This window comes from Theropithecus gelada, chromosome 17 (genome assembly GCF_003255815.1).
Source record: "Theropithecus gelada isolate Dixy chromosome 17, Tgel_1.0, whole genome shotgun sequence".
Classification (NCBI taxonomy): domain Eukaryota; kingdom Metazoa; phylum Chordata; class Mammalia; order Primates; family Cercopithecidae; genus Theropithecus; species Theropithecus gelada.
The window spans coordinates 76,413,308-76,426,261 of NC_037685.1; the positions used below are offsets into that span (position 1 = coordinate 76,413,308).

Sequence of the window (12,954 nt, forward strand, 5' to 3'; positions counted from 1 at the left end):
TTTCCTTATGAAGGCTCTCATGTCACAGAAAACATTTTAAAAATGTGTATGCTAGCTGGACACGGTGGCTCACGCCTGTAATCCGACTTTGGGAGGCCGAGGCAGGCGGATCACGAGGTCAAGAAATCAAGACCATCCTGGCCAACATGGTGAAACCCTGTCTCTACTAAAAATAAAATTAGCTGGGTATGGTGGTGCGCACCTATAGTCCCAGATACTCGGGCAGCTGAGGCATGAGAATCACTTGACCCCGGGAAGCGGGGGTTGCAGTGAGCTGAGATCGTGCCACTGCACTCCAGCCTGGCGACAGAGTAAGACTGTGTCAAAAAAAAAAAACAGTGTATGCTTTGCTTTTGTGGATCTGTCTTTTGTTATAGGGGCTCAGTCATGAACTTAGCAATGGGTGTGGAAAGCAATTTTTCCTCCCCTACACGAAAATCTCTGCTTCTTTCACACTCACACCCAGTCCTCCTGCGCCTCCCTGGTCTATGGAACAGAGCCGAACAGGTTGCATGTTACTTAACCAAATTTCAGCTTAGTCACTTTTACTTTTAATAGATACCAGCAGTTGGTGTTACCATCATGCTGACATAATGGCAGTCACCAAGGGTACTAACACACAGCCTGTGTTCCATCTGACAAAATCCACCACTGTGGACTGAGTCCCTTCAAGCTAATGGGAGAGGCTTAGGAAGGATGGGGTGCTAGGAACATAATGAAGAAAAGGTTACAGGGCATCACGCCCAAGATCTGAGTCTGCTTAGCTTCCAATTTTACACTTGCCATCTGTTGATGCATCTTCCACCTCATTGAGGTAGTCAAAAGAAGTATTCATTTTTTCTTTCTAATTTCATGTGCAGTAATTTTCCTCTTTAACTGCCAGTTTCCACCCCCAGGTTGAGTACTAGTTTGGGTGTTTGACTTACACGATGAATTGGTAGTTCTTAAGGATAACTCCCAAATGAATGTACTCAAGGAAAAGGAAATTACATGTATAGCTCTGTTTTGAGTAGATGTCCAGAAAATACCACCTTTCTACCAACTGCTTGGGGAACGGCAGAATAATTTGATAACCCTGTCCTCTAGAGGAGGTCATGTGCAAGCCGCATTCGATAATAAACTAGGACTTAACTGCTTTCTTTACACGTGGAGAAAATCAACAACTATACAAGTAGATTTTTTTTTTTCTATTTTTTATAGAGATGGGCTTTCACCATGTTGTCCAGGCTGGTCTCAAACTCCTCAGTGCAAGTGGTCTGACCGCCTCAGCCTCCCAAAGTGCTGGGATTACAGGTGTGAGCCACCACATCTGGCCAACAACTAGATTTCTAGTAACTAGGTGTGGTGGCTCATGCCTGTAATCCCAGCACTTTGGCAGGCAAAGGCAGGAGGATTACTTGAGGCTAGGAGTTTGAGATTAGTTCCAGCAACATAGCAAGACCCTGACTTTCCAAAAAAAAAAAAAAAAAAAAGAAACCCAGAAACTCAGGACTGAATGGTAGCTAGTAGCTCTACTGTCCCATTATTAAAAACACTGTATTATAACTCTTAAGTAATAATTGTGGCTTGTGTCCCAGAGGGCCCCTCCAGTGAGTCCCTTGATGTCTCAATTTTTCTTTGTCTGTAGATTGTGACTCACACACAAAACAGCACCGTAGTGTTCTCCCCAATTTGTGCTCCTTGTTCTACCTCTGAACTCAGAGTCTAAGAGTGGAATGCATATATAAATGAATGGAGGAGAAAGTAATTGAGGGAAACATCATTGCACAAGTTATCCTGGAAAGAATCTTCCCCTAAACTCGTATTTGACATTTCTCTCATTGAATTGTATTGACTCCAGCTAAAACCACATCCATTCCCAAAGGTTCTCATGGCCCAGCATATGAAGGAAACTTCAATGCCAACTTCCAGGCTCAATTATTTGAAACTATGTGTAACTGCAGAAATCTACAGGCTCTCAAAAAATAAACTGGAATGTTCTGGTAGTTAAAAATCTGCCCCTACAGTAGTAAAATCTGTTTTGAACTGCTGACATGCACAGGGGCCTGATTTATCATTGCTGCATTGACTAAGGGATAGACTTGGAGGATTTCAGTGGGATAAATAGAAACTATCAGCACTATTATGATTTTTAACTTATCTGCAAGCTCCACGTTTAGAGTGTAGCCAATTGAGATGGCTAGCATAGCAGCCAACTTCTATTTAATGGAAAGTATGTGGCACCTTTTTCTCTTGCAAGAGACAAGGCCTCCCTCTGTCACCCAGGCTGGAGTGCAGTGTTATAGCCATTAACTCACCCCAAGCTCAAACTCCTAGGCTCAAGTGATTCTCCCTCCTCAGCCTCCCAAGTAGTTGGGATTACAGGCATGAGCCACTGTGCCTAGCTATGGCACCTTTTTCTTTACTTGCTTTATGTTAAAAACACTTTAATCAAGGCCTTTTCCTTTGGAATAATGAAATATTAAATGTTTCCAGAAACCTCAAGTTGCACTCACAGTTCTTATAGTCTCTAGAAACACATGCCAATTACCACAAAGCTGGAATTGGCATGTGTTTCTTTAGTGTAGTAGTGACCAACCAGTTATAAATTAGTAAATTCTCCTGGTTTTAGTTCCATTTTACTGAGTATTCTGCTGCCAGCCAGTCACTCCAGTCCACCTGTGTGCACACACATATATCCTTAAGGATGCTTTGTTATCAGTGTTTTCTCAAGTTGGTTGAGATTTATTGCTCGTCTTGCAATTTTACCATAATTATCATCACCAGTTTAGTTTGCAGTAAGTTACTGACAGTCGCTGCAGTTCAGAATGAATTTACATCAACGCAAATCTAGTGACTTAACTAGATTTTGAAACTCCTAATGATCCAAATGAGTAATTCACTCCTATCACTGAAGCAGATGCACACATAATAAAAAACCATGTACCTGTATTATATTTCATACCCGCGACTGTTAGTCTCGAGTGCATTTCAATTAGGCTTTCTTCCCCACTAGTGAAATCCAACGATAGTCAAGTTTACCACCATCAGTCCTCGTATTACTTAAGTACTTTGCAACAGGTAACCCTGTTGACTGCTTCCTCCTTCCTAAAACTTTTTGCACCTGACCTCTGGGAGGCCCTCCCTTGGTTTTTACCTCAGGGGCAGTTCCTTCTTTTCTTAAAAAATTTTAAAACTTTTATTTTTGAGATAGCGTCTCGCTGTCGCCCAGACTGGAGTGTAGTGTATGATCACAGCTCACTGCAGCCTCAACCTCTCGGGCTCAGCCCCCTGAGTAGCTGGGACTACAGGTGCCCAATTAATTTTTTTAGGTCTTGCTATGTTGCCCAGGCTGGTCTCAAACTCCTGACCTCAAGTGATGCTCCCTCTTCAGCCTCCCAAAGTCCTGGGGTTACAGGTATAAGCCACGGTGCCTGGCTAAATTTGAGATGGGGTCTCCCTGTGATGTCCAGGCTGGCCTCAAACAATCCTACCACCTCAGCCTTCTGAGTACAAGTGCAGTGGGAGCACCTCTTAATTACTTTTGTTGGTTTCTCTTTGTGTCAACCAATCTCATGTTGGAATGCAAAGTCTATCCTCACTCTCCAAATGACGTTATCCGGTATCATGACTGTTAGTGTCTATTGATATCTTCCCACTCTCTATATAGTTCTCCAGCTTTGACTTCTCTGAAGAATCAGCATCTCAAACTTAACACATCCAAAACAAACAAAACTCAATTTCCCATCTCAGTGCCAACTCCTTTCTTCCAAATGCTCAGACCAAAATACTTGATATCAACATGAAATCCATCCTTTCACCCATTAGCATATCCTGTTGTCTCTATCTTCCATTTCCTACCACCTCAGTCTACTATCCTAGACTAAACCATTATCATCTTTGCCTTAAAAACACATTATACACAACTATTCTATGCTTTTACCCTGCTACCTGGCAGCCCAAGTGATCCTTTGAAAATTTTGAGATGTATCATGTAACTCTTCTGCTCAGAGCGCCTGTGGTTTTGAGGTCTGGTCTTCCTTTCTTACGCACTCACGCTGCTTTACAACCCTTCCCGTCTTCTTGGGTTAGCAAAGCAGCCACATTCTTCCCAGAAAACATCACACTCTAGACCAATTGCTGTTGTCTTGGCCTGGAATGGTTTGTCGTGATATCCACATGGCACACCTTCCACACCTTCATTTGTTTTCAAATGTCACATTACAAGGATCTTCCTAGAAAAGTCCTCTAACACCTCTGGCTCCACTCTGGAGAACTTGAACAAACCCGAGGGCCCACAGGCTACTAAAGCATGCCTGTATTAAACTTACTTCAAAGACAAAATGTTATGAGCTTTCTGATGTGCACGTCCTTATTCTTGCCCAAAACATCTTGACCCTAGGAATAACAGGAAAAAGACATAAAACGAGGCAGCCTTCAAGGTCTGAGAAGATTCTATCTGGAATCTTCAAAGGTTTATTATGAGGTAAACTGCCAGGGTTGATCACTTCTGGCTTAAATAGACATGATAAAATGCTATGTCCCAACCTTGATTGGATCTGGATGTTGGGAAAACAGCTAAGAGCAAGAGACAACTTGGGAAACAGGGGCTCTTCTTGCAGAACTGAACATTTTCAAAACAAGTCGGAGCGGTGGAGCCCACAAAGCCTCTGAATTGCTACTTGTCTGCTGTTTCAGGCTTCCAAGGCTAGTTCACCAATTAGCTTCCATCTCTCACCTCAGGGTCCTCTCCACTATCCCAGCTTTGACCACTGCCTGAAAACTCCCTTCCTGCTAGTTTCAGAGGACAAAAGGCCCTGCAGATGAGACGCAACACTTTTCATTACAATGTCAAATCAGAATGCTAAGCCAGGTGCAATGCCTCACACCTGTAATCCCAACGCTTTGGAAGGCCAAAGCAGGATCACTTGAGGCCAGTTTTCAGACCAGCCTGGGTCACATGATATGTCCCCATCCCTACAAAAAACTATCAGAATGCTTAAAATTGCTATAAAGTTTTAAGTTTCCAATACTTACTTAGGTTTGTTTCCAATCACGGGGGTGGGGGTTAACATGATTAATACCTGCCTCAGGTTTTGGACACTACGGACATAGTCTGGAATTTTGACACTAGGGCAAACTCCAGATTGCTCAAACCACTGCATTCACATGTTCAAACAGACCAGAGTCACTGGCTTGCTTTTAACCTTTCTTTCACAAGTGTAATCAACCAGGTAAGGCTGGTAGGAACTATTTCCCAAAACTCACGTTTTGAAAATTCCCCTTCCAGGCTGGGCCTGTACTTTGGGAGGCTGAGGTGGGCAGATCTCGAGCTCAGGAGTTGAGACCACCCTGGGCAATTAAGTGATACTTGGTCTCTACAAAAGTTAGCTGGGCATAGGGGTGCATGCCTGTAGTTCCAGCAACTAGTGAGGATGAGGTGGGAAGACGGCTTGAGTCCAGGAGGCAGAGAATGCAGTGAGCTGCTTGTGCCACTGCACTCCAAGCCTGGGTGACTGACCCTCCTCAAAAAACCTCTTCCTGTTTTTTCCCCTGTATTCCTCTATTCAATCTCAGCTGCCACAAATTAGACAGACGGAAAGCGCAAGGACATGTTTTTCTTGCATCTGTAGTGGAAACCTTAGCAGCAGGTAGTAACTGCTCCAGGTCTGTCAAATAGATGCATTTTCTTATTCATTCACACACCCAATCTTTTCAGATACAATATAGAGAATATTTTTACCCCTCTGCCCACCAGCCAGCCCACATTCTGTGTACCTTCATCTTTTAAATCAGGGGCTGGCAAACTCACAGGCTCTAGTCTTAGACACAACTCTGCTCGTGCAGCGACAACAGCCACGGTCAATCCACAAACGAATGAGCATAGCCACGTTTTTGTTTTTTTTTTTTTTTGAGACGGAGTCTCGCGCTGTGTCACCCAGGCTGGAGTGCAGTGGCGCGATCTCGGCTCACTGCAAGCTCCGCCTCCCAGGTTCACGCCATTCTCCTGCCTCAGCCTCCGAGTAGCTGGGACTACAGGCGCCCGCCACCACGCCCGGCTAGTTTTTTGTATTTTTAGTAGAGACGGGGTTTCACCATGTTAGCCAGGATGGTCTCGATCTCCTGACCTCGTGATCCACCCGCCTCAGCCTCCCAAAGTGCTGGGATTACAGGCTTGAGCCACCGCGCCCGGCCGAGCATAGCCACGTTTCAATAAAACTGGACACGAACTTAAATTCCATATCCCACAAGGTATTCTTTTCCTCTCAACCATTTAAAAAGGCAACCAACCACCTTAAAGTGTACAAAACAGGTGGTCAGACAGGCTAGTTTGCCAGTCCCTGTGCTCTAGTTACCAAGGAGTTTAACATTCATCCCAACAGATTTGGCTCTATGTTAATAAGCTGAGACAAAGTTGCTTCCACTGAATGAGTCTCTTTTTATTTTCTTGGTAATCTCTTCCAGTTAACTACTTCCGTTGTAGATGATGAAATGGGTAAGGCTCCACACTTCAGATGTTGGCACTGCTATGAGCATGGTCTTTCCCTTTATTGCAACTCACAATCAAAACCTTTGATTCTTTTTTATCTTCCAGTCCCAGAAGTAGTCTCCACTGTAGAAGTTAATTGATGAGTAGTAGCCTACAACCAGGCTCTAGCTCCTCCAGGAACACTACAGGATGAATTTAACTATGCATTAAACTAAAAGGCATTCTCTCAAATATTTGAGTTTAAATGCATTTTATTTTTAGACAACCTACATGACATGTTTTTCTTAAAAACAATGCCTCCACTCCAAATAAATCACGGTCAAAATAAATGAAGAGCTCAAGATGACATCAGTCCCATTTGTCTTTTAAGTCCTGGTGTTGTGTGGATGACAAGCAGAAGCCAGTTATGATGACAGGTGATAGATCCAAAGTAATTGCCAAATTTGTTACTGTAAAAACAAAAACTATATTAATGTTTTTCAAACGTTACATTGCAAAAATTACATTACCATTAACATAGCCTATATTTCTAGGCTATAGATGTATTCCCCAATTCAATCTGGGCCGCCACAAAGACAGACAGAAAGCGCAGGGATTTTTCTTTTGCATCCTAGTGCAAACCAAAAGAACAACAGTAAATTGTTCAAGGTCTATCAGTGGATGCAGAATACCCTTACCAAATCAGCGGTAGTTCATTTTCCAGAAGGCTGTGGCATGTACCACCCACACCCTGCTCTACCAACAAAAACCTCAGATACTCTCTGAATAACCCCTTTGGTAAGTCATCTTACACTGTCTATTGTTGACTCTCGATCTTGCTTGTTCAGTATAGCCTTATGTTTATCTTCTTCCTAATTTATACAGAAGCCTATGAAAGCTAGGATAAAGAATGCCTTTGTTTCTATACAGCTTCCAGCAGTTCCTTCCATAGGAGACACTGAGTTATTTATATTAGTAAAGCAATTTGCATACCAGTTCAGCAGTCAGCTCTATTTACTTAAAAGCTAGTACTGCACTAAGCTTTCAATGATCAGCTGCCAATTATCAGCAAACCAAAGTGAAAAACACTGATACTGATCCATATGTATACAACAAAACATGATTATGAAGTGAAAGCGAGGCCATATCTAGAGGAAGATCAATGGTGTTCTCTGATCTCCTTCAGCATTCAAACTGTACTGTATTTTTTTGAGACAGCGCCTCACTGTCGCCCAGGCTAGAGTGCAGTGGTGGGATCTCGGCTCACTGCAACCCCCGTCCCAGGTTTAAGTGATTTTCCTGCCTCAGCCCCTAGAATAGCTGGCATTACAAGTGCCCGCCGCCTTGCCTGGCTAATTTTTGTATTTTTAGCAGAGATAGGGTTTTGCCATGTTGGCCAGGCTTGTCTCGAACTCCTAACCTCAGGTGATCCACCCACCTTTGCCTCCCAAAGTGCTGAAATTACAGGTGTGAGCCACCACACCCAACCTAAACTGTACTTTATTATGCTCCATCTGCACTCAACGTTTTCCACAAACAAGGTCCTAAGCCTTTTTATACCCTAAGAATCTTTTACATATGAAACACAATTCTCTTGATCCCCAAAGAGAAAACTAAATCCATGTTTCAGAACGCTGTAAAACTCATTCTATCTCAGTGTCACAAAACAATTGGAAATCACATCTAAAATACCTTCATTTTTTTTTTACATTACTCATTTTAACCCACTCCCCCTTGTACTTACACATTTTTCCATTTCTAAACCATCCTTAAAGAAAATCATATATGGGGTCACACCATCCTCACGGTAGTCCAATAGAGCAACCATGCCATCTGGATTCATGTTTTCACCAATAAAGAACTTGGGAAGCAAACAAAACACCTAGAATTAGACCATTACATACAAGTACATGCCATTCCCTACAGTACAAGGGAAGGTTTAGCACACCACAAAAATCAGGAGAACTCCAGTACCCAAAAGCACTGATGCCCACTTATTATAAACATCTGTTCACTGGATTAAGGCACCTTACTAGTGACCTAAATAGAAAAATAATGTACAGAGCAATCCAGGAACACCAGGCTTTCTGGAAACCTTTACTCTCTCAGTTCTAAATACAATCCCAAACCCTAGAGCATGCTTGTAAGGGAACATAAGGCTGACAGTGATAGAATATACCATACAGTTTGGAAGTATCTTATGGCCAGGGAATGCACGAAGTTGGAAAATTAGAGGAAAGGGAAAGCCACTGATATTTTCCAAAAGTAGAATTAACAAGCTCAGATATATCAGGAGGAGGACCAGTAGCAATGAGACACATGAGAATCGTAAACAGAAAACAAAGAACACTTAGGTGGTTAAGCAATTCAGGAAAAGAAAAACTGAGAAATGTCATCTGGGAAGCAAATTTTCAATCAAGACGACAGGATTTGGAAACACCTGAGAGCTGGGAAAGCCACTTTCTACACCATGAATACTAGTATAGAATTGAAGATTAACCAACTTAATTTTTGCTCTTGAAGTTAAAATTGTACAATCCTTTGATCCAAATACTTAAGGTATTTACCTGGTAGTTTTTGAAATTAGCAAGGATGTGCTTGATTTGTTCTGCAGCCCCTGTCATAAAAGGTTTTACTCTTTCTGGTCTCTGTTCTTCAAGTTTGCCTTTGATTCTAAAACAACATTTCATTAACAGGTTGAAGTACTGAATTTTCAGTAAAATCAATTTTTAAAGTAAAAAATACCCAAGCTTAAAAAAAGACAACATTGAAAAAGGCAACCAGCTGTTAAGACATTACTAGTTCACAGAAGGTATCCTTCAAGAATGTTTACATTTCTTGTTGACTATTTTCAAAGTACTATTCTAATTCTAAACGGAACCAGACTGCAGACTTCAGTATGCTCACATTATAGAAAAGTAACCGTTCTTTTCAGTGAACTCATTAATAAAAAGCAAAGACTTTCACAGAAGTATATGCATCCACTGCGAAAGAACCTCAAGAGTTAGCCCATCTTTAAATCCCGTAAGATTGTAGACATCAGCTAGGTACTGCCAATATCACTTACGATTTCATGTAATCTTTGATGTACTTCTTGTAGGCTTCTTTTGTGAAACTTGTTTCCTGCAGGTGATGGTTCATGACAATATCGACACCAGTGATTACTGTGCTTTCGGTACCTTCGCCCTCTGGGCCTTCAGCGGAGGCATTTCCACCAATGAGCGAGTCATCAATGTTACCTTCTGTCCTACTGACCATCTGCATTAAGAAAAAGCAATATAGTTGCGAAAGACACAAACACATCCAAAGCACCTTCCAAGCCAATAGTTCACGGATAAGAAGTATTCTTCGTTCTTGCTGAAAATCAAAAAAGCACTATTTTGGGAATGAAGTTGTGACCCGTGGATTTCTCAAAATGGCCCAACTTAAGAGTTGTCTGTTGGCCGGAACAAAAAATGGGGTTATTAAAAAGTTGGTTCCAGTTGCGGGCCTGTGGTGCCTCTGGTTGATAAGTAGGGACCCGGCGCACACGAAAGGGCTCGGGGCTCCTAAGCGGGAGGCATCGTGTCCTGGACAACCCCGGGAGGAGGATGGGCGCCGAGGCGGCGGGCCTATTTCCAGGATCAGCTCCGCCTCCAGTTTTCTAGAAAAACCCAAGCCCGGAAAGAGCGTCTCCTCCGCCAGGAGGCGGCGGGGAGGATTGCACAACCTCAGGCGGGGGAGCGGCGGAAACCCGAGCCCGCTCGGCCCGGCCTCCCCCACGCGCAGGCCCGACCGACTCACCTTCCCCTCCACCTCCAGGCACAGCCCGTCCGCGATCTCCCGGATCTTGTAGATGTCGGAGAACATCTCATCGTCTGCCGGATACACAGAGCCGCCCGTCACCGAGCGCCCGGCGCCGCCATTTCCCGCATTTCCCGCGCCGGCGGCCGCACGCGGCTTCTGCCTCTCCCGAACGCAACAGAGCCGGCCGCGAGCCCCGGGCACCGATCCCTCCGCTCGGCTAAGGCCGCCGGAGTTCCCTGGGCCCGCGACGGCGGCGCCTTCCCCGCCCCCACCCGCACCCCAGATCCCCATGTGCTGCAGTAAGAATAGTGCAGTGAGCACTCACGGCTGATGAGGTCCCGGTAGATAATCATGACGGCGACTGAAGGGAGACGACGGCGGCGCTAGCTTAGCAGGAGCCCGAAACTCGGAGCGAGCGCGGTGCAGCCGGAGCGGCGCTCGGGGGGAGGGGGGAGCGGGCGGAAAAGGCCGACTCAGCCGCTCCCCAACCTCATATAGAGGGCACGTCCCTCTACGTCATCGTCCGCTGCGCCTCCGGAAGCGACGCAGGCGGTGACGTGGCACGAAGAGCCACGCGGGGGCGGGGCCCCAGCGGGGGCGAGTCCGGGAGGTGAGCATCCGGGGACTTGACGGGGAGACACAAGGCTCTGTTCCACTGGGCACGCCAGCAGGTGGGGGTGGGGGCAGGTAGGTGCGCGCGCAGCGTGGGAGGAGGCCAACTCTTGGGGTGCTCCCTAGCCCTGGGTGGGCGGAGCGGGGGAAGCGGAGTCTGATGGACCCGGCTCCTCCCTACCCCACGGGGCCGCCCGGAGAGGTGCTGGGGGCTGGGTGGGGCTCAGAAGAATTAACTTTCGCGCTGCGCCTTGTCCAACCTAGGTTCCACCCTTTTCTGGGAACCTGAGTATCAATCGATGTAGGGGAACATGGCATTTAGGGAGAGTCAGGCCCTCTGGCCTGGGGGAGATCTCGGGACTGCCCGAGGGCCTCTGACAACTTTTCACATCTGCCCCGGCGTTTTTCGGACGCCTTTGTGGGGGCACCGCTGAGTCCGGGTAGTGGGACCCGAGTCGTCCAGCTTGGCCCCTGGGGAATAATCGTGGAGGGCGCAGGGTCTGTGGGAAGGGACTTGGAGAGAAGGGAAGATGTCACGGGAGTTTGCACAGGGTTTCCGTGTGTTCCGATTTTGTCCCATAATTGAAAGCTTGTGGCATTCTGTGGCGACAGCTACGGAGCTAGCTCTTCCCTTTACTGTTTCGCACTTGGTCTTGGAAAAGTACGTTGTCACTTTAAGATGAAGTTGAAATTTTATCCCTGGTGCTAGAGGGTCAAACAAACTAACAAAGGGAGTTTCCCACCTGCCCCACCTGTTCTTTGGAGGACTTTACACCGAATTACTAAGTATTAAAACAAAACAGGTCCTACATGGTAGCTCATACCTGTAATCCCAGAACTTTGGGAGGCAACTACTGAAACCCTGTCTACACACACACACGCAAATTAAAAATTAACTGGGTGCGGTGGTGCCTGCCTGTAATCCCAGCTATTAGGGAGGCTGAGCTGGGAGGATCGCTTAAGCCCAGGAGTTGGAGGTTACACTGAGCTATGATTGCACCACCGCGCTCCAGTCTGGATGACAGAGCAAGACCTTGGCTCAATAACAAAACAAAACTTCAATATTTAGTCACGTCCTTACATCTTTGGCATAAGGCAAAGATATAGGCTAGTATGAAGTCTGAAAGCTTGTTCCATTTCACAAATATTTTGTGCTCTGTATCCCTTAGAACTAGGATATGCACGAAAATCCTAATTGTGAACAAGTTCGATCAAGTCTTACTCTCATAGAAGTGTTCATTTTGGTAAATCAAAGTATCAGACAATTACAATACATTAACAATTGTTCATAAATCCAATAATATAGCATTCAGCAGAGTAAGAATGCAACCCTTGGGAAAGAGCAGGACACAGGATGGCAGTTGGAATGATGGAAAAGTCAAAATGCAAGAGCCAAGAAATTGACCCGTTTAAGAAGATGGGGGGACTGGGTGCGGTGGCTCACACCTGTAATCCCGGCACGCGCCGGTAATCCCAGCTACTCGGGAAGCTGAGGCAGGAGAATCGTTTGAACCGGGGAAGCGGAGGTTGCAGTGAGCGGAGATCGTGCCATTGCACTCCAGCCTGGGCAACAAGAGTGAAACCCAGTATCAAAAAAAAAAAGAAAAAGAAAAAAGAAAAAAAGATGGGGATCTTGGATGGAAAACTCCAGAGGACATTGGGCAACTGGGAGGAAGCTAAAAATGGGGTGAAAGGGGAAAAAAAAAGAAGATGGGGGTCTTGGATAGAAAACTCCGGGGGACATTGGGCAACTGGGAGGAAGCTGAAAATGGGATGAAAGGGATCCGAAAATAAATGGATATCTTATGACACATGGTCAGTGAATGCTCTCTGAAACCTCATTTCTGGAATGTATGAGATGATGATCACACATTAATACTGTGTGAACATAGTTTTTTCCAGATTATTACAGTATAATTATTTTCTACCCCCTCCCCCCCGCCCCGCCCAGCCGGAGTCTTCCTCTGTCGCCCAGGCTGGAGTGCAGTGGCGTGATCTTGGCTCACTGCCACCTCTGACTCCTGGGTTCAAGCGATTCTCCTGCCTCAGCCTCCTGAGTAGCTAGGATTGCAGGCGCCTGCCATCACTCCCGTGCAATTGTTTTGTAT

General features: G+C 45.4%; 1 protein-coding gene, 1 non-coding gene and 1 pseudogene across 6 annotated transcripts; all 3 read right to left on the minus strand.

Moving 5' to 3' along the window:
• Positions 1-5,530: 5,530 nt before the first annotated feature.
• Positions 5,531-5,665, minus strand: LOC112611184 (annotated as a pseudogene).
• Positions 5,666-6,394: 729 nt separating this feature from the next.
• Positions 6,395-10,888, minus strand: TPT1 (tumor protein, translationally-controlled 1). 5 transcript variants are annotated; one of them, XM_025364542.1, is made up of 6 exons: positions 10,560-10,888; positions 10,232-10,305; positions 9,516-9,706; positions 9,016-9,121; positions 8,193-8,309; positions 6,395-6,918 (listed from the first exon to the last, which is right to left on the minus strand). In XM_025364542.1, the coding sequence occupies exons 1-6, from the start codon at positions 10,585-10,587 to the stop codon at positions 6,916-6,918; spliced, it is 519 nt and encodes a 172-aa protein (XP_025220327.1). In that variant the 5' UTR covers positions 10,588-10,888; the 3' UTR covers positions 6,395-6,915. The 5 variants fall into 5 exon arrangements, 4 of the variants coding, with proteins under 4 accessions (XP_025220327.1, XP_025220328.1, XP_025220326.1 ...); XM_025364543.1 differs by lacking the exon at positions 10,232-10,305 and having other exon boundaries at positions 10,560-10,816; XM_025364541.1 differs by having other exon boundaries at positions 10,232-10,816.
• Positions 7,008-7,135, minus strand: LOC112611183. The gene has a single exon (XR_003116568.1). It is a non-coding gene; the product is annotated as a small nucleolar RNA SNORA31 (small nucleolar RNA).
• Positions 10,889-12,954: the final 2,066 nt, after the last annotated feature.